General features: G+C 43.2%; 1 protein-coding gene across 1 annotated transcript in view; it reads left to right on the forward strand.

The window, feature by feature from the left end:
* Positions 1–22,282, forward strand: part of LOC120995089 (glutathione S-transferase Mu 4-like) — a 42,579-nt gene that overhangs the window by 11,495 nt on the left and 8,802 nt on the right. The window contains exons 4-6 of the mRNA XM_040424082.1: positions 14,370–14,434; positions 14,585–14,666; positions 17,298–17,398. Of these exons, the coding sequence (XP_040280016.1) occupies positions 14,370–14,434; positions 14,585–14,666; positions 17,298–17,398 (248 nt within the window). The remainder of the gene's footprint in view (positions 1–14,369; positions 14,435–14,584; positions 14,667–17,297; positions 17,399–22,282) is intronic.

Consider the following 22,282-nt stretch of genomic DNA (forward strand, 5'->3'; position numbering starts at 1 on the left):
TAAGAACAAGCAGATGATGTGTGTAGAGTAAACAGCATTACAGTATAGCCTATAGCCTGCCCTGCAGCTCTCAGCACTGTAGCACTATAGCCTCCAATCTATCCAGATCCCTCTGTAGTAGTATACTGTCCTCTTCAGTGTTAATTACTTTACACAGTTTAGTGTCATCTGCGAAAATTGATATTTTACTATGCAAGCCTTCTACAAGATCATTAATAAATATATTGAAGAGAATAGGGCCCAATACTGACCCCTGAGGTACTCCACTAGTGACAGTGACCCAATCTGAATGTGAAACTGATTAAATTAGTCTGACATGACCGATCCCTCACGAAGCCATGCTGATATGGCGTTATTTGCTTATTTCCGTTGAGATGCTCTAATATAGCATCTCTCAGAAAACCTTCAAACAGTTTACCCACAACAGATGTTACCGGCCTATAGTTTCCAGGCTCTGTTTTTGGACCCTTTTTGAATATTAGTACCACATTTGCCATGCGCCAATCCTGTGGGACATTCCCTGTCAGTATAGAGTCTGCAAATATCAGAAATTAGGGTCTGGCTATGACATTACTTAATTCTCTTAGGATACGGTGGTGTATGCCATCCGGTCCTGGCGATTTGTCTATTTTAATCTTTTTAAGACGCCGCTGTACTTCTTCCTGGGTCAGACAGGACACTTTTAATGGGGAATTTACTTTTACATTCTTTTATCGGACAATTTATTTTCCTCAGTGAATACAGTGGAGAAAAAAAGATTGAATAGCTTTGCTTTTTCCTCGTCGCTCTCTGCGACTCCCTCCTCATCACTCTGTAAAGGGCCGACACCTTCAGATTTATACTTTTTACCATTTATATAATTGAAGAACAGTCATTGCCCTTTTAGAACATAAATTATGAGCAAACATAATAAATATATCATCATGTTAACCACTTGCCTACCACATGACTTTATAATATTATCAGGTTACCTTACGCGCTGTCAGCACCCAGCAGTGCTGCAGATGGCTGTGACTGTGCTGTTAATATACGGCTGCGGTAACAGTCAGGGTCATATTTAGAGTTCATGCTGCCCTAAGCACTTTAGTACCACCCGTCCCCTCCCCATTGATGTCCATACAATTTAGATAGCTGACGGTCAAACGTGTCCTAGGCCATTGGCTATTCCTCTCATAATGCATCAGAGCTGGCTCCTCCTGTATTATAGCAACCAAATGCAGACAACACACCACAACGTGCTCCTCCTGTATTATAGCAACCACCGTTAATACACCAGAATCTGTTCGTCCTGTATTATAGCAACCACCGGTAATACACCAGAATCTGTTCGTCCTGTATTATAGCAACCAGACACAGACCATACACCAGAATCTGCTCCTCCTGTATTATAGCAACCACCGGTAATACACCAGAATCTATTCCTCCTGAATTATAGCTACCAGACACAGACAATACACCAGCATCTGCTCCTCCTGTATTATAGCAACCACCGGTAATACACCAGAATCTGCTCCTCCTGTATTATAGCAACCACCGGTAACACACCAGAATCTGCTCCTCCTGAATTATAGCTACCAGACACAGACCATACACCAGAATCTGCTCCTCCTGTATTATAGCAACCACCGGTAATACACCAGAATCTATTCCTCCTGAATTATAGCTACCAGACACAGACCATACACCAGAATCTGCTCCTCCTGTATTATAGCAACCACCGGTAATACACCAGAATCTGTTCGTCCTGTATTACAGCTACCAGACACAGACAATACACCAGAATCTGCTCCTCCTGTATTATAGCAACCACCGGTAATACACCAGAATCTGTTCGTCCTGTATTATAGCTACCAGACACAGACAATACACCAGAATCTGCTCCTCCTGTATTATAGCAACCAGACACTGACAATACTCTAAAGCCTACTCCACCTGTATTATAGCGACCAGACACATGTAAAGTGCAGGACATATGCAGGAAACTGGAAGTGTTTTTTCCTTAAAGGCTATGTACACCTTCGGGGGATTTTTTTTTGAATGATTGCATATTACTCATTTTTGGCTAAAAATCTTTTTTTCAATTGGTCTTTATTAAAAATATTGAGCTGTTCTGTCACAAAAGGTTAACTGTTTTTCTAACTGTGTGACTGGTAAATTAACTTTCACTTTGTGTCTGTCATCTAATAAACCTTACATCTAAACTACTTAGAGGTCATAAACAATAAGCCACATTCTTATCAGTAAGATTAGGACTTCGCTATAATGAGTGTTTATAATGTCAGAGAGCAAGCATCCATGACAGAAAAAACTGAAAATCCAAAGGGTGCTACTAGAGCATGTCAGCAATGTACAGAAAAAAAAGATGCCATATTTTTAATAAAGACCAATTAAAAAAAAAAAAATTTTTACCTCAAAATGAGTAGATTGCAATAATAAACAAATTGTCCCCAAAGGTGTATATAGCCTTTAAACTGCAGGAAGAGTGCAGGGAGGATGTATGAGACTGCTGAACTACAGACTCTGCTACAATTTGTCACCATGTACATAACTGTGCAGTGCATACATATTCAAGTAGTGGCCCCATGACAGAGGGGGGAGGGTGGCCGCAGCAATAACAGTGACAATAGTGGCCCAATGACAGGGTGGGGAGGGTGGCAGCAGTAGCAGAGACAGTAGTGGCCCCATGACAGACTAGGGAGGGTGGCAGCAGCAGTAGTGGCAGTAACAGTTACAACAGTAGCCCCATGACAGAGTGGGGAGGGTGGCAGCAGCAGCAGTAACAGTAGTGGCCCCATGACAGAGTGGGGAGAAGGGGCAGCAGCAGTTGCATAAAGCACAAGATGGTGGCAGATCACAGTAGTAGCAGAACCCAACAACAGCAGTGTGATAGCAAGGCCCAGTGGCATGCATATTCTTGTAAAAATATAACATGTATATATCAGTAGGCCAAGAAGCCCCATTGTAGGAATGGCAGTAGAGGCAGCAGGCAGGTCACATCAGTCGTGTATTAGCATCAGAATGGTGGCAGCAGCATGTGGCCAAAAGCACCCAGTATGATCATTGGTGGCAGAATGACCTATTTTGTTATATTAGGCACCAGTGTCTCGGAATCCTGGTTGATCCATGCCTGATTCATCTTTATGAAGGTAAGTCTCTCCTTGGGAGGAAAGGTGAGGTCTCTTAGGGGTAACTATGCCCCCTACCACACGGGGCTCATGCACAAGAACGTTTTTTTGTTCATGTCAATTCCGTTTTTTGCGGCCCGTATGCGGAACCATTTATTTCAATGATGCTTCATAGGAGTGATATGAAATTGCGGCACTCAGAAAATTCTTATGCAATGTAGGCAATTTATTTACACATTTAGACAGAAAAGTTCATGATCCAGTTACAAGATTAATGAATTGTAAAAATTGGATAGCCACTCTCCTTGTTGCTGTTTGACCGGATGTTTCGGTCCATACGGATCTTCTTCAGCCGTCTATTGATCTGTAGCTGAGAGGTGAAGGAACATGGAGGCTGGATCATGTGGGGCTGCATAAGAAACGGAAATGACTCTGTGTGCATTCCGTATCCATATGTTCGCAAGTCCGTTACGCAAAAAAAGAGAACATGTCCTATTCTTGTCCATTTTGCGGACAAGGACAGGCACTGTTACAATGGATTTGCAAAAATGAGGATGTAACACGGCCGTCACCCTTTTTTGGCGGATCTGTGTTTTGCGGACCGCAAAATAAATAGAGTCGTGTGCATGAGATCTTAAGTTCCTGCTTATGGAGCTGGTGCTGGGCACCAGTGATGGCAGTGGAGCGTGAGCTCAGAGGGTTCCCCTGGTCAGACCTTCCTGAGCACAGGCGATGCTGCTTGTAGTCAGCGACCAACCAACTACACAGCATTTCTCTATAGTAGTTCATTTTTGCATCCCTCACAGAAGGTCTAAATCATGCTCCCGTTTTTTACCTCTAGCGGGTCTAACCATGTGGATAGCCAGTAGTCATCCCTCTGCAGAATCATGAGAATGCAGCTGTTACTACATAAACATGACAGCATGCATCTGGTCATTTGAGCAATAGATTCGGAGATCCTCCATCTCCACTGCATACTGCCAAGTTCTGTCTGAGTCATCTGCGTCATCACCCTCCACCTCCTCATACTCCTCTCCTGTCCCTTGGGCAGATAAACCACCTAGTTGTGTATAAAATTCCTGGGCCTTTATGTTCTCATCCTGAAACTCATCCAGTTCATCCTCCTCTGGGTTCAGGTGCCCTTGAAATGTAGATGCCACATCTTCTGTCCCCTCGCCAATCATATTTTTCAGCATCCTCTCCAGGATGTGAAGGAGAAGAATGACATAATTCGTCCTGTAGTTCTGCCAATTGACAAATAAAGTGGCCTCCTTAAACGGCCTGAGCAAACGGCATTGGGGAGTCAACCTGTCCATCTGCTGCATTAAAGGTCAACTGTCATGTTTTCATTAAAAATATTTTTTTTTAGCCTATGTTACTGCTGCAGCAGCATTATGCATAAAATCAGTCTTTAGTTTCTTCACATACCACTGTTTTCCTTGAGTTTTTCCCTTAGTTATGGCTGTTTAAACATTTACAATATGAGGACCTTCTCAAGATGGCTCCTTTGCCAGTTCTCTGAGGCCAAAACTGCTTTCCCTCACTTCTCATACACACTTGCTCTAGCCAGCAGCTCCCTGCCAGCCAATCAGATTGGATTATTGAGAGACATGCCTCCTCACTCTGAATCCTAATGCAGGCATGCAGTGTGTATGACAATATGACAGTTACCCTTTAAGAAATTGTTGAGCACCTTCCTCTGCTCCTATAGGTGGTCTAACATATGGAGCATGGATTCTAAAGGTTGAAATTGCTGCATATCAGGTGATGTTGGGGAAGAGCATTTTACCTTTGCAGCTGAAGGTGGGCATATTTTTCACGATAAGAGTGGCTGAAGTGCATGCAGTTTCCTGTACATTTTTAACTACTCTTGCAGTTTAGTGGGAGACTTGAGGAACTAGGTGATAACGAGATTGAAGATGTGTGCCATGCAGGAAGCATGGGGTCAGCCCTCCCTGATGCAGTGCAGACAAAATGTTCTTCCCGTTATTAGTAACCATGGTTCCTATTTCCAGTTCCTATCTGCAGTTGGTGAGGGGACAGCCAGTGTTCAATTTCTTTATTGATGATGCAGAGCAGTTCCTCCTCTTAAATGCGGCTCCATTCGCCCAGGCTGACGAGGTGCAGAAAAGCGTGACAATGCCTAGCTTTGCATATGTGATATGATGGAGGACCACTGTGAACTGTGCCTAGATGGAAGGGGGAGAACAAGGTGGCAGATGAGGGGGCAGTGGAGGATAATGGCGCAGAAATCCCAACATTACAACGTGTCATCACTTAGCCTTGTTGCTGGTGTGGCTGGGCCAGAACATTTACCCAGTTGGCTGTGAACGACTTATATTGTCATTGAAACAGAAAAAAGGGAGTGAGCACTCACAACACTCGGACCACAGGATATCAGGATCAATAATATATTTATTAGGACCTACTGGATCCAATCACATATATATAAAATCACTAAAATAGACTAAAAAATACAAATAATTGGTACCAATGTAAGGGGTGAATTACACAGTTCAGCAAACAATTGAATAAACTCCTGGTACTTGTAGTGCCACGAACTATGTCAGAGAGTGTCCAAATGTATGAGCAAAGTCCACCTGTAAACCTTATATTGCCGCAAACCGCTTCTCAGATAACCGTATCCAAAAAGTAATTATAACGGACAGTTTCCAAACAGTCTATATCAATGTAGTGGATACAATGTCCCATAGAGCACTCCGTGATTGTTTATAAATGATATAGTGCTCCGTACCGGTTTGTAAGTGGTAATGCAGCCGCTCAAAGTAGTATGTTGGAACTACTTATATCCAACTCGGGGATGAAGGTTCCTACCTGATTCCTGATGTTCGTTCCCGCTACCGCGTCTCAGAGTCCTCCACGAGAGGAAGGGGTGCAGACGCCCCGAAACGCGTCTGGTGTTAAGGAAAGAAGTGCCCACCTAATCTTTTGGATCTCCATTGCATGGCCATGCGATAAGAACTTAAAAAAAGGAGAAACATCTTTACAAAGACCGCTCTACTACACAACTCTGGATATTATCAAGGTATTATCACTGTCTGCTGAATCCCGCGATAGTGTGACGTCATCAGTACGAGACGGCTGACGCGAGACGCCGAAGCAGCCGGCGCAGCTCGCCTCTCGTGTAGGACTCTGAGACGCGGTAGCGGGAACGAACATCAGGAATCAGGTAGGAACCTTCATCCCCGAGTTGGATATAAGTAGTTCCAACATACTACTTTGAGCGGCTGCATTACCACTTACAAACCGGTACGGAGCACTATATCATTTATAAACAATCACGGAGTGCTCTATGGGACATTGTATCCACTACATTGATATAGACTGTTTGGAAACTGTCCGTTATAATTACTTTTTGGATACGGTTATCTGAGAAGCGGTTTGCGGCAATATAAGGTTTACAGGTGGACTTTGCTCATACATTTGGACACTCTCTGACATAGTTCGTGGCACTACGAGTACCAGGAGTTTATTCAATTGTTTGCTGAACTGTGTAATTCACCCCTTACATTGGTACCAATTATTTGCATTCTTTAGTCTATTTTAGTGATTTTATATGTATGTGATTGGATCCAGTAGGTCCTAATAAATATATTATTGATCCTGATATCCTGTGGTCCGAGTGCTCACTCCCTTTTTTCTGTTTCTATTTGCCTTTTTGGGTCGGGCACCAAAGTCGAGTTAGTAGCACCCGTCATAGCCACCAACTGTGAGCCAACCACCTATCTATATTTCTACTTATATTGTCATTGACCATAGTTACAACTCCATATGTCAGTGCTGGCGTGAAATCTACGACACACTGAGAGGCCCAAGGACTGGCCCACCTTCTGCACGTACATGTGCAGGGCTGTTACAGGTTTTTTGGAAAAGTAATGTCGGCTTGGGATTCTCCACCTGTGGTGGGCACAAGCCATCAGTTCTCAGAAATGTGCAGTCAACTACATGGAAAGGGAGGGACTGTAGTACCAGCAAATTGGCCAGCTTATGAACCTATTGATAAATTTAGACATACTGTTGTCTTTTTGTAATCGCCTTGATGATCAATTTCTGTCAAAACAAATGAGGGGGAGTGGCATCAAGAGCAATAGACGACATTGAAGTCGATGAGAAGGAACGACAGCTTCCTTCTGCTGACGTTGATGAGCCCTGACTGCTGGAGAGGGGGTGTGGTGGCAGATGCAGCAGTTGCTGCATCAGGCTGTAACACTAAAGGAGTGGCGTGGTTTTCCCATGCCACTTTATGGTAACACTCCATGTGTTAATACATGGCTGTCATGACAACATTAGCACCCTGGCTGCGCCTCACCTTTTGCCCACACATCCTGCATAGCGCCGCGCTAACGTCCCCCAGTGACAAAAATTCCCACACTTCCGAGTATTGCATTTTCCCTTCACCAGTGTTTGACGCCTGCTTGCTGCTGCTTTTATGAACCCCTGCACTGCTAGTGTGTTATTCACAGGTAGTCTCCTAAGTAGCAGACAATGTACCCCTCCCGCATTTGGCTCCAGATCTCCACCCTGCTGTCTCACTGTCATCCTCCCCAGTGATGACAATGCTGCCTCTTCACCCGGATCCCACATGTGATCGGCTACATCATCATCTACATATGTTTGCTCATCACATATGTCACCCTCACCTGTCTCTTGCACACATCCCTGACTTCTCTGAACATTTACTCCCACCCGACTGTCATAATCGGTTGTTGCACAGCTAATGGAGTCCGTAGCGAAACTCTCCTACAAGTCTGGGCTGGCCTGTAACTGCTGACTGCCCTCACAAAGCTCATCCTCGCTGAAAAGAAGAGCATAGCCTGCGGCTATCATAAGGAGCAGCAAAAGCAAGAGACAGGTTCAGGACAGGTGAGGGCATAGAGGCAGTTCCTGGGCCATGCCAATTAAGTGTGGTGTCAGAGGAACCCATCAATTCCTGGATGTGTGTATTTGTTGTAACTTGAGATGATTGTGAAGAGCGAGTGAACCATTCCAGTACAGCTGGATTGTTGGTCAAAACATGACCGCTGGATGACAGTGGTAGCTCTGTCCCGTTGCTGCGGCTGCTACCACACCCCTTCTTCTGCTGCTACTTTTGCAGTCTACAGCAGGGGCGCATCTTGAGGATAAAACTGATCAGTTCTTTTCCGGTATAGAGCCCCTAGGACGGAACTTAGTGCCGGAAAAGAAAAACGCTAGTGTGAAAGTACCCATAGCCCATAGACTTTTTTTGAGCTTGTCTCTTGCAGCAACGAGATAAAGCATGAAAATTTGGCATGGGAGGGGGCGCCATTTAAGTTTCTGCCTGAGGCAGCAGATAGGCTAGATGCACCCCTGGGCTACAACATCATTTTTGCCACTGCCCGTTCCTTTGGAGGGCCCAAAAAACTGTTGGCCATAGTGTATAACATCTGTATCGCTAACAGAACGGATTAGCTATGAATGTAGGTGGACTGCACAGTAATGCACATGGCGATACACTGTCCCATCTATTGACAGTTTGCACTTTGCAGCAACACTTTCCCTAGTCTTGTCACATCTCTCCCTATGCTCAGCTCACAAGAAAATGCTGGCAAGCAGCAGGGATCAGAATTTATAGGGCTCTGCCTAGCTGTGACATAACAGGGGGGTGTCTATCTGAGGTTTGGCTGGATGCACGGCATTATAGGTGACATTGCATTCCCAAGCTTGTCTCCTCTACAGTTACTATCACTTTCTAACACATGCAGCCGTTATTTTAGGAAAAATTATTCGTTACCACGAAGAGCGAGGAAATTCGGATGCGTTTAGAATCAAAGTTTTCCTAAACTTCGTACCAAATTCCGCTTTGAATGCTTTGCTGTCCTCAACACTAAAAACCACCATAGATTTTACCCTTCACAATGCATAGGGTGATATCAGCTGAAAATCTGCTATGTGTGGCTGCAGGGACGTACACAGAAATCATTGGGCCCCATAGCAAGAATTTAAATTGGGCCCCCATACCCGTTCCTAGTCCCCCCACTATGTGCCCTGGCTCCTCTCACTACAGTCCCCAACTTCTCCCCTGCCCCACCTCATGCAGCAGTATTTTGTTCTACAAAATGGCAGTATTCATGCCAGAACCCAACAGACCCATTATAGTGAATGGGATCTGGTAGGTTCTGGCGGTGTTCAGCATATTTTGACAAGAATCTGGGGCATTACATGATGTAATACCACCCAACTTTCCTGCATATTTTGACAAGAATCTGGGGCATTACATGATGTTATACCACCCAACTGTCCAGCATGGCACATGCGCAGAGACATGAGAAAAGTTTGAGGAAGTGAGTGCCCCCCTTCCCCATCCTCTGTGTCATGCAGGACAGCTGGGAGACACTGACATTACTTGCTATCCTGCATGACACATGTGCAGAGACATGAGTCTCTGGGAAAGCTGAGTGAACCCCTCCCCCTGCCTTTCCATGTTCTTATTATCTGCATTTATGCCTTGCAGGATAGCAGGAAATCTGAGTGACATTACATGATGTAACAGCACCCAGCTTTTCTGCTGTCCTGCATGGCACATGTTGAGAGACATAAGAATAGTCTAAGAAAGCTAAGTAACACAACTCCCACCTCCCCTCATATCTTCTCCTGCCTCTGCACTTGTGCCATGCAGGGCATCAGGAAAGCTGAGTCACATTACATAATAGCACCCAGCTTTCCACCTGTTCTGAATGGCATATGTGCAGAGGAATAGCCTGGGAAAGCTGAGTGACCCCCCTCCACACATACACCTCTGCACAGTCCTCACCTACAAGTCGTCACTTACTTCATTACTGGTGGTGTTGTGGCAAGCCAGATGAATCAGGCATGGTGCAGCTAGCAGGCGTGAGGCGGAGCTAGCAGACGGGAGGCTGAGCTAGGAGGCGGGAGGTGGGGCTAGCAGACGGGAGACAGTTAGGAAGATAGACGGAGGCGGGGACTCTCCTCCACTGCGGGTTCCCCCTCCTCACGGGCCACATAGCAGCTGCATGGTCTGCCTATATCAGTGGTGGCGAACCTATGGCACAGGTGCCAGAGGCGGCACTCAGAGCCCTCTATGTGGGCACCCACACCCTGGAAAAAGTCTATGTTGTACCAATATGCCTCAGACTTTTTCTGCCATTTATCAGCACAGGGCGTGCTATAAACAGAACAGGCAGTGCATTGAATGCAGGCAGGCTATTATAGCTTAATGATAAAGTACATGAAAGATATACTATATTGGGATTCAGGTTAAATTGCTGTGTTGGCACTTTGCGATAAATAAGTGGGTTTTGGTCTGTAGTTTGGGCAGTCGGTCTGTAAAAGGTTCGCCATCACTGGCCTATATGGTAGGCACGCCACTGTGTGGCTGTAACTTAAAGGAGTTAAAAGACGAAATGTGTATAAGGTATCCTCTTGCATAAAGTTATTTGTGAAACTCTCCCTGGGCTTCAGTTATCACAGCTGTGTAACAAACCTAGTTGTCCATAAAAAGAATAAAGCTTGGCTTTAATTTCTTAACCTTGTAAAGGGGTTGTCTCACCTCCTGCTTTGCTCACTTCCCTGCAGTTCTGTGAGAGCCGTTTCTTAGTTGCTGCATTGCAGCGGTGGCTGTAACTCCTAGAAACGAGCAGCATCTAAAAAGTTTGATAATGTCAACTAATGGGTCACACAAGCATAATGGTAAATAGACATTAGTAGCTGACTTAACATATAGTTATATACATACACTGAATAAATATATAAATGCAACACTTTCGGTTTTGCTGCCATTTTGCATGAGCTGAAGTCAAAGATCTGAAACATTTTCTACATACACAAAAGACCCATTACTCTCAAATATTGTTTACAAATCTGTCTAAATCTGTGTTAGTGAGCACTTCTCCTTTGCTGAGATAATCCATCCCATCCCAATCTGAAATGTGCACAGTTGTGCCTTACTGGGGAGGGGAAGAAAACCAGTCAGTATCTGTTGTGGCCACCATTTGCCTCACGCAGTGCAACACATCTCTGTTGCATAGAGTTGATCAGGTTGTTGATTGTGGCCTGTAGAATGTTGGTCCACTCCTCTTCAATAGCTGTGTGAAGTTGCAGAATATTGGCAGGAACTGGAACACACTGTCATATATTCTGATCCAGAGCATCCCAAACATGCTCAATGGGTGACATGTCCGGTGAATATGCTGGCCATGCAAGAACTTGGATGTTTTCAGCTTCCAGGAATTATGTACAGATCCTTGCACTATGGGGCCGTGCATTATCATGCTGCAACATGAGGTGATGGTCGTGGATAAATGGCACAACAATGAGCCTCAGGATCTCGTCACCGTATCTCTGATTTCAAAATACCATCAATAAAATGCACCTGTGTTCGTTGTCCATAACTTACGCCTGCCCATACTATAACCCCACTTCCACCATGGGCCACTCGATCCACAACGTTGACGTCAGCAAACTGCTCACCCACACAACGCCACACATGCTGTCTGCCATCTTCCCTGAACAGTGAAAACCGGGACTCATCCGTGAACAGAATGCCTCTCCAACGTGCCAGATGCCATCGAATGTGAGCATTTGCCCACTCAAGTCGGTTACGACGACGAACTGCAGTCAGGTCCAGACCCCGATGAGGACGACGATAGATGAGCTTTCCTGAGACGGTTTCTGACAGTTTGTGCAGAAATTCTTTGGTTATGCAGACCAGTTGTTGCTGCAGCTGTCCGGGTGGCTGGTCTCAGACGATCATGGAGGCGAACATGCTGAATGTGGAGGTCCTGGGCTGGTGTGGTTACACGTGGTCTGCGGTTATGAGGCTGGTTGGATGTACTGCCAAATTCTCTGAAACGCCTTTGGAGACGGCTTATGGTAGAGAAATGAACATTAATTGCATAACAGCTCTGGTAGACATTCCTGCAGTCAGCATGCCAAATGCACGCTCCTTCAAACGTTGCGACATCTATGGCATTGTGCTGTGTGATCAAACTTCACAAGTGTTCTTTTATTGTGGGCACACCTTTGCAATATTCATGCTGTCTAATCAGCAACTTGATATGCCACAGGTGGGATGGATTATCTCGGCAAAAGAGAAGTGCTCACTAACACAGATTTAGACAGATTTGTGAACAATATTTGAGAATAATGGGTCTTTTGTGTATGTAGAAAATGTTTCAGATCTTTGAGTTTAGCTCATGCAAATTGGGAGCAAAACCGAAAGTGTTGCGTTTATATTTTTGTTCAGTGTGATAAGGAGGACATGATGAGGTAAGACAACCATTTTAAGTATTTTGGGCATTAAAAAAATAGATAATTTTGAAAAAAAAAATTGCTCCCTATTCCTGAGCTTTTCCAAGAGCCACAACTTTCACAGTCCTGCAGTTGCTCTATAAGGCATTACAATATTAACCCCTTCAACCACCATGATGTACCACTACCTCACGGTGGTTGAGGGAATGTATGGAGTGGGCTGCTGCAGTGAGCCAGCTCCATACGTGGTGGGTGCCGGCTGTATCATATAGCAGACACTCGGCTTCTCTGATGGGGAATGGCAATTGCGCTGAACCCCGTAATTTAACCTCCATCACCAATCGGGGCATATGTGAGGCAAGCCAGAGGGATGCGGCTCCCTCTGCCTTCTGATCAGAGTCCCCGCATTGAAATTATGGCGCTCCACTCAATCAGTTTCTGAAGCGTCTAGGCTGCCATGGTAAGCTCCCTGCTAAGCTGTGCATGAAGCACAGCTCAACAGGGAGCATGTCAGAATCCTATTCACTCTAATAGATCTCTACTATGCCCTATTCATACGTCAGTGATTGTGAGCCAAAACCAGGATTGGAACCTCCACAGACATAAGGTATAAGGGAAAGATATGCACCTGTTCTTTGTTTAGAGTCACACCTGGTTTTAGCTCACAATCACCGATGGAAATCACTGACCAAAACAATGACGTGTGAATGAGGCATTAGGGTGAATAGCACAAGGGATCAAAAGATCCCAGGTTCTAACCCCCTAAGGGTAAGGATAATGGTAAAGTGGAATACCAGCTCACTATTTCTGCGGTTTGAATGTATCCGCGTGCTCGGTGTCCTGGTTTTTTCAACCTCCTTGTTCAGGTACAGAGAAATAATGGGTAAATTCAGACTCCAGCACTCACTTTTTTTGAAGTATCAAGTTCTCCATCTTTATTCAGTAATTGTACACAGACAATACAGGACTCGAATTCTCTCTGGTGTCGGCTGTTAACAGCCGACACCAGAGAGAATTCGAGTCCTGTATTGTCTGTGTACAATTACTGAATAAAGATGGAGAACTTGATACTTCAAATAAAGTGAGTGCTGGAGTCTGAATTTACCCATTATTTCAAGGATAATGGTAAGTTGTACGTACCAAAAATTGTACCAATAAAAACTACAGTTTGTTGCACTCTCATACAGCTCTCTAGACGGAAATATAAAAAAGTTAAGTGCAGCCAAATGTTGATGCACATTTTTTAGAAGTAGTAAAACAAATAAAAACCTATACAAGTTTGGTGTTGCCTTATTCGTATTGAGCCACATAATAAGGACATGATGTTATTTTTTAGCATGCAGTAAACACCGTGATGCAAAAGCCCCATAAACCCTGGCGGAATTGTGTTTTTTTTTTCAATTTAACCCAACAACCTGTTTTCCACTAACAGATATGGTAAATTAAATGGTGCCTTTGAAAAATACAACTTACCCCGCAACAATAAACCCTTATATATCTATATGAACTGAATATTTAAAAAGTTATTCAAAACCAAAAATGGGCCCAATAATTAAAGGGTTAATGGAGGCCCGACCAAATAAACATATATAACTATGTTAGATACTAAGTTGACTTTGCAGCCCATTGCCACCATGCAATCTCCTTGTGGGGTGCCACTGTAGGACTTCGGGAACCCTCTTCTCTCATCAATCCATCTAGATGCTGTAGTTCCTATTGACTGCAGCATCTGAAGGGTAAAATGGTCTGGATAACAATTATGAGTAATCTTGGCCATTCCAGTAGGATATCAGCTGTAGTTGCAGGTATCATCCACTGATGATTACATAAGCACAGCTTATTTGTGTAAACCATTGCCAAAGTTATATAGTATGGGTGTCTGGTCTGCTTACAACAGTGGTGCTAATCTGGGGTCTTGTCTGGAAAATGGAAAGCTGTTCTTTTAGGGAAACCATGAATGTTAAATTTCTGTTACATTTCCATGTCTCTTTACAGCACCAGACTATGACAAGAGTCAGTGGTTGGATGAGAAGGAGAAGCTGGGCTTGGACTTTCCAAATGTACGTGAAAATGGAGAAGGAAAAATCATTGTTTGTAAATGCAATTAAATATTTGGGGGTCACTGAACGGATTTATATCATGGGAGTGGTGAGCAGGATTCATGTATTTTAGAGCCAAATTAGCGACAGTACATATTTTGTGTTACACAGTTGCCCTACCTTTTGGATGGAGACGTTAAGTTGACACAGAGTAACACTATTCTGCGCTACATTGCCGGCAAGCATGGGTTATGTGAGTATAGTCTTTTAGTTAATTAAATACAAACTTGGGACTTTTATCAATTCTGCCTTTTCATATTTAGCCTTAGACAAGATAATGATTTGAAGGGGTTGTGTCACTTCAGCAAATAGCATTTATCATGTACAGAAAGTTAATACAAGGCACTTACTAATGCATTGTTATATTCCATATTGTTTCCTTTGCTGCCTGGATTCATTTTTCCATCACATTATACACAGCTTTTTTCCATGGTTATGATCACCCTGCAATCCAGCAGTGGTGGCCGTGCTTGCATACTATAGGAAAAAGCACCAGCCTATGTGAGCTCCCATGGTCCCGGCTGACAGTTTTTCCTATACTATGCAAGCATGGCCACCACTGATGGATTGCATGGTGGTCGTAACCGAAATGAATGTATAATTTGAAAAATGAATCCAGTCAGCAAAGGAAGCAATATGGATAATAGCAATACATTAGTAGGTGGCTTGTATTAACTTTCTCTACATGATAAATGTCACTTGCTCAAGTGACACAACCCCTTTAAAGGCTATGTACACCTTTGGGGACAATTATTTTATTAGTGCATTGTACTCATTATGAGGTAAAAATAATTTTTTCAGTTGGTCTTTATTAAAAACATGTAGTACTTTTCTCTGTACAGAGCTGAGATGCTCTACGGGATCAGAATTTTCCAGCTGTTCCATCAGATTATCTCTGCTTTCAGACCTTATAAACACTCATCAAACTCATTCCTTATCTTACTGATAAGAATGTGGCTTAAATAAGTGTTTATGACCTTTTAGTAACTTAGAGATAAGGGTTATTAGATGACTGGCACAAAGTGAAAGCAGGATGCACACAGCTAGAAAAACAGTCAACCCTTTGTGAAAGAGAGGCTCAAATTGTAAAATACAATCCTAAAATAATTGTCCCCAAAGGTGTACATAGCCTTTAATATCTTCCGTTTGTGTGTTTCTTTTAGAGGAACTCCTCTATAATAGTTATCTAAAACAGCTTATTTTGGAATTTATGAAACCTTACACTACAAAATGTTTGCTTCAGAAAGTTGCAAAATAGGGCTTTGCGACTTTGGGGACTTATTTGCAAATGTTGCATTATTTTGTATTTTTACAGTTTTGAAAAGTGGGTTTGGTTGGCCCTTCGAGCCAATTTAAGCCAGATTTACCAACTTTGATCTTTGATAAAGTCACAAAACTTGTCACAGTCTTACTCTATTAAAGGTGAAGTAGAAAGTGGAGTAACCTCTCAAAACAAAAGTGTTATACTTAAAGGGGTATTCCCATCACATACAATGGGTGCATATCGCTAGGCTATGCACCCATTGTCTGATAGGTGCGTGTCCCACCTCTGGGACCCACACCTACAAGGAGAATGGAGCAGGGAGAGCTGTGGCTGGAGGACACAGGTCCGTCCACAACCAAGCGCTGCTCCCCGCTGCTCCCATACAAGTGAATAGGAGCGAACCGCGCAAACGCAGCCCCTGCTCCCATTCATTTCTATAGGGCAGAAGGAAATAGCCCATTCTTGTTGTATGTGTGGGTCCCAGAGGTGGGACCTGCACCTATCAGACAATGGGGGCATATCCTAGCGATATGCCCGCATTGTATGTGATGGTAAAACCCCTTTAAAGGGTTTTCTGGAATTCAATACTTTTTACCTAATGCCCGCAGCCTGCTACCTGACAGAAAATTCATACTTCACTGCTCCCCCCCCCTCCGCTCCCCTGCGCTGCCTCTGCTGTGTCAATGGTCCAGTGACCGGGGGGTTTACATCCAGTGCTGAATAGGCATGGTCACGTACTCTGCTGCACACAGTGATTGGATTTAGGGGTGATGCGGCCGAATGACTAACCCAGCAATAAGAGAGATACACATTAGCCGGCAGAGTTGTGACGTTTGCAGGGAGGTTTTAAAAGCCTGGTCCCGCCCCCTTCACAGTTCACTGCCCAAACCCCTGAGGACGCCAAGTGTTTGGCAAAACATGTCGGGGGGCAGAGTGTGATCTATGTATACTTTTTAGCCAGCGAGTGTACTGCTAAAGCAATAGTCATGACATACTAATGAGGGAATAGTAAGCGCTAGGAGGGCATTCACTAATCCGAGGGTAGCGTACTGTGATACAGTGTGCACCAAACAGAGCACGGTGGATTCCGTGTAGAAATAGAGGAGTGAGCCAGGCAATCCTAAGTGAAGTGGAGTCCTCTAGCTAGCCTTACAGCAAAATTCAGACTATCAAAGAGCGGTAGTGCAGACACGGCTGATAGTTTTAATCATGTTAGTTCTAGCGAGTAAATTTTAATGACAAGAAATAAATGTTATTTTTTAGATACTAAGGAAAATAACACGTGTCAACCCAGAGACAATCACTGGTCCTATTGACCAATTGTAAATAAATAGTCTATTATGTCTCAACACGTGTTAATGGGTCAAATGCAATAAAAGTAAATATGGCCAGAAGTGGCACATTACCACTGAAACAAGTCAGAGGACAGGCAACAATCTTAAGAGTTATCTGAGCTTGCTATGGGCATACACCATCACACCCTGAAACACTGATTAGAGGGGAAATAAGGACTGTTAAATTTGGAGCTATTGGCCCTTACTGTATTGCTGTGCTTTGCAGGTGGTAATACTGAAAAGGAAAAGATCCTTGTATCATTGATTGAAAATGAAGTTGTGGATTTTCATATGCGGCTTTTCTATATGGCATACAGCCCTGACTTTGTAAGTAAAACCTAGCTTGGAAAGCACTGTGTCTTCTTCATGCAGAGGAATTTTGCATTGGTTTTTCTAGACAGTTATGATTTTTGTCATTTAGGGCTAGGCTATGAGATGAATTACGGTAAACTGAGTGAACTCCGTACAGTAAAAATGCAGTGCAATCTGCCATCAGCATGTTATAGAGCAGAAAGAGCTGAGCAGATTGATATTACAGTACTGAATGTTCAATAAAACTATATAACTTGTAATTTATACAGTTATGTCTCTGCTCATTATGGGCTCAATAGTCACGTGAGCGGTGTAATCAACAATTGACTAGTTTCCCTGTATAAGAATGCATACAGTGGTAGCTGTCAATTAGGGATGAGCGAATCGACTTCGGATGAAACATCCGAAGTCGATTCGCATAATACTTTTGTTAGAATATTGTATGGAATACTGTATGAGCCGAAGTTATTACTTCACAATGTCTCGCGAGCCTTCGCATAATAACTTCATAAATCAAGTTCTACTGTAATAAACCATTTCCCGAACTCAGGTTTGGTTCCAAGGTACCACTTGGAACCGAACACGAGTTCGGGAAATGGCTTGCAGTGATGAGCTCCATCTACTACACAGTTAATGGAGCTCTGTACTTCCGGAGCTATTGCCAAACAGCAATATTGGCATGACTGTGGGGTGTCAGACAACGGTCAATAAGCTAGTGATGGCCTATCCTGAGGATGGGCCATCACTTAGTAAAATCTGGACAACCCCTTTAAGCATTGTTCTGATTTTGGTTAGAATCCTGATAGTAGCCTTGTCCTGGCAGTAGCTGAATGACAGAATGACTTTCTTTCAGGGTCCTTCTAGTGCTGCTCTGTGGCTAAGGATATTAGTGAGATATTGCACACCAAGGGAGGTTAGCTGCTCCCTGGACAGATATTTCAAGTTTGACTATGTTGATGGCCTGTTGCGAGCTGCAGCGGCTACTTTCACAACTGAGTTAGGTGCGGATCCGTCTGGTATCTGTACAGACGGATCCGCACCTATAATGCAAACGGTTGTATCCGTTCAGAACGGATCCGTTTGCATTATGAAGAACAAAGTCAAAACGGATCCGTCCTGACTTACATTGAAAGCCAATAGGGGATGGATCCGTTTTCAATTGCACCATATTGTGTCAAGCAGCGTTTTGGTGTCTGCATCCAGAGCGGAATGGAGGCGGAACGGAGACAAACTGAAGCAATCTGAACGGATCCTTATCCATTCAGAATGCATTGGGGCTGAACTGACCCGTTTTGAACCGTTTGTGAGATCTCTGAAACGGATCTCACAAACGGAATTCAAAACGCCAGTGTGAAAGTAGCCTAAAAAGGGATCCTGGGAGACATCACCTGGCATTTGACAACAGCAAGTGCGGTTGGTGAGCTGGGCCAACTCTATTTTTATGGTGATAGGAGCAGGGTTTATACTGCAATATCATTGGCCTTTTTAAATGAGGGTGATCATACAGCACCTAAAGGACAATACTGATGCGTGTTAGAAAGAAATTGAGATTGAGAGGTACAGGTGCATCTCAGTTAATTAGCATATCATCGAAGATTTAATTTATTTCAGTAATTCAGTTCAAAAGGTGAAACCCATATTATATAGAATTATTACACACAGAGTGGTCTATTTCAGGCATTTCTTTCTTTTAATGTTGATGATTTTGACTTACTGCTAATGAAAACCCAAAAGTCATTATCTGAGAAAATTAGAAAATATAAGACCAATTACCGTATTTTTCGCTTTATAAGACGCACCTGATGATAAGACGCACCTAGATTTTTGAGGAGGAAAATAAGAAAAAAAAAATTTGAACCAAAAGGTGTGCTTTTGGAGGGGTTTTGAACTAATGGTGTGCTTTTGGAGGGGTTTTGAACTAATGGTGGTCTGTGGATGACGCACTGTTATGGGGGGACCTGTGGGTGACGCACTGTTATGGGGGGACCTGTGGGTGACGCACTGTTATGGGGGGACCTGTGGGTGACGCACTGTTATGGGGGGACCTGTGGGTAACGCACTGTTATGGGGGGACCTGTGGGTGACGCACTGTTATGGGGGGACCTGTGGGTGACGCACTGTTATGGGGGGACCTGTGGGTGACGCACTGTTATGGGGGACCTTTGGGTGACGCACTACTACGGGGGATGTAGCATCATATATAGCATCTTATGTAATGGGGGTCACTATTCACACAGGGACAATATACTGTGACACATATGATACTGTGACCAGCATAAGATGATCTTATGCTGGTCACAGTATCATGTGTCACAGTATATTGTCCCTGTGTGAATAGTGACCCCCATTACACCACAGGGCACACAGTAGACTTTATATGTAAAATCTTTTAATGGCTCTGCTTTCTTCTATACCAGTACTCACTATAAAAGCAGCAGTCTGGCCAGCACGTGACGTCACTCCCTCAGTCAGTCACGCTCCTGCCAGCTTCATTAATGAAGTGGGAGGAGCATGACCGAGTGAGTGACGTCACGCGCCGGCAGGACCGCTGCTTTCATAGTGAGTACTGGTATAGAAGAAAGCAGAGTGTAATGAAGCCGTTTTCATATGTAAAGTCTATAATCTTCAAGCAGTGTCCTAGGGCAATCCTCTGTAGTGCAACTCACTATGAAAGCGGCAGGCAGAGCGGCAGCGTAACCTCGCGATTCTCACTCATTAATGCTCCTCCCACTTCCTTCCCATGAATGAGTGAGAATCGCGAGGTTACGCTGCCGTTCTGCCTGCCGCTTTCATAGTGAGTTGCACTACAGAGGATTGCCCTAGTTTAAAGCAGAGACACTGCTTGAAGATTATAGACTTTACATGTGATAATTACCGTGAGCGGGGTCCGATGTATTACAGTACAGTGACTGCATCGGGCCCCGCCGCGAGTGTTGCCAGCCTCCGTCCCCTCCTCCCACCCCTCTGATACATTTCGGCTTGCGATGTATCAGCGTCAGCAAAGTAAACATGGCAGTGTTCGCTTTATAAGACGCACTGCCATTTTCCCCCCACTATTGGGGGGGGGGAAAGTGCGTCTTATAAAGCGAAAAATACGGTAACCCCTTAAGGACCGGGCTCATTTTCACCTTAAGGACCAGGCCATTTTTTGCAAATCTGACCAGTGTCACTTTATGTGGTGATAACTTTAAAACGCTTTGACTTATCCAAGCCATTCTGAGATTGTTTTTTCGTCACATATTGTACTTCATGACACTGGTAAAATGGAGTCAAAAAAATTCATTTTTATTTATAAAAGAAATACTAAATTTACCCAAAATTTTGAAAAATTAGCAAATTTCCAAGTTTTAATTTCTCTACTTTTATAATATATAGTAATACCTACAAAAATAGTTATTACTTTACATTCCTCATATGTCTACTTCATGTTTGGATCATTTTGGGAATGACATTTTATTTTTTGGGGACGTTACAAGGCTTAGAAGTTTTTAATAGCAAATCTTGAAATTTTTCAGAAATTTTCAAAAACCCACTATTTAAGGACCAGTTCAGGTCTGAAGTCACTTTGTGAGACTTACATAATAGAAACCACCCAAAAATGACCCCATTCTATAAACTACACCCCTCAAGGTATTAAAAACTGATTTTACAAGCTTTATTAAACCTATAGGCGTTCCATAAGATTTAATGGAAAATGGAGAAAAATAAATCAGAATTTCACTTTTTTGGAAGATTTTCCATTTTAATAATTTTTTTCCAGTAACAAAGCAAGGGTTAACAGCCAAACAAAACTCAACATTTATTACTCTGATTCTGCAGTTTACAGAAACTGCTGTATGGGCACACAGCAGGGCGCAGAAGGAAAGGAACGCCATTTGGTTTTTGGAAGGCAGATTTTGCTGGATTGGTTTTTAGACGCCATGTCCCATTTGAAGCCCCCTGAACTACGGGATAAGATGTCAGTTTTGTTGGTACTATTTTAGGGTACATATGATTTTTGGTTGCTCTATATTACACTTTTTGTGAGGCAAAGTAACAAAAAATAGAAATTCTGAAATTTCATCTCCATTTGCAATTAACTCTTGTGGAACACTTAAAGGGTTAACAAAGTTTGTAAAATCAGTTTTGAATACCTTGAGGGGTGTAGTTTCTTAAATGGGGTCACTTTTTGGAGTTTCTACTCCAGGGGTGCATCAGGGGGGCTTTAAATAGAACATGGTGTCAAAAAACCAGTCCAGCAAAAACTGCCTTCCAAAAACCATATGGCGTTCCTTTCCTTCTGCGCCCTGCCGTGTGGCCATACAGCAGTTTAGAACCACACATGGGGCATTTCTGTAAACTACAGAATCAGGGCAATAAATATTCAGTTTTGCTTGGCTGTTAACCCTTGCTTTGTTACTGGAAAAATTGGATTAAAATTGAAAATTTGCCAGAAAATAGCTGTTTTGGCACTGTTTTTATTTTTTATTATTTACAACGTTCATCTGAAAGATTTGATCATGTGGTATTTTTATAGAGCAGGTTCTTACGTACGTGGCGATACCTAATATGTATACTTTATTTTACACAATAATATAATTTTTGAAACAAAATAAATCATGTTTTAGTAGTGTCGACAGAGCCATAGTTTTTTCAGTTTTTAGGCGATTGTCTCAGGTTGGGTATCATTTTTGCGGGATGAGATGATTGGCACTATTTTGGGGTGCATATGACTTTTTGATCGCTTGCTATTACACTTTTTGTGATGTAAGGTAACAAAAAATAGCTTTTTTGACACCGTTTTTTTTTTTTACAGTATTCACCTGAGGGGTTAGGTCATGTGGTATTTTTATAGAGCAGGTTCTTATGGATGTGGCAATACCTAATATGTATACTTTTTTTTATTTATTTAGGTTTTAC

Source organism: Bufo bufo, chromosome 3 (assembly GCF_905171765.1).
Source record: "Bufo bufo chromosome 3, aBufBuf1.1, whole genome shotgun sequence".
Classification (NCBI taxonomy): domain Eukaryota; kingdom Metazoa; phylum Chordata; class Amphibia; order Anura; family Bufonidae; genus Bufo; species Bufo bufo.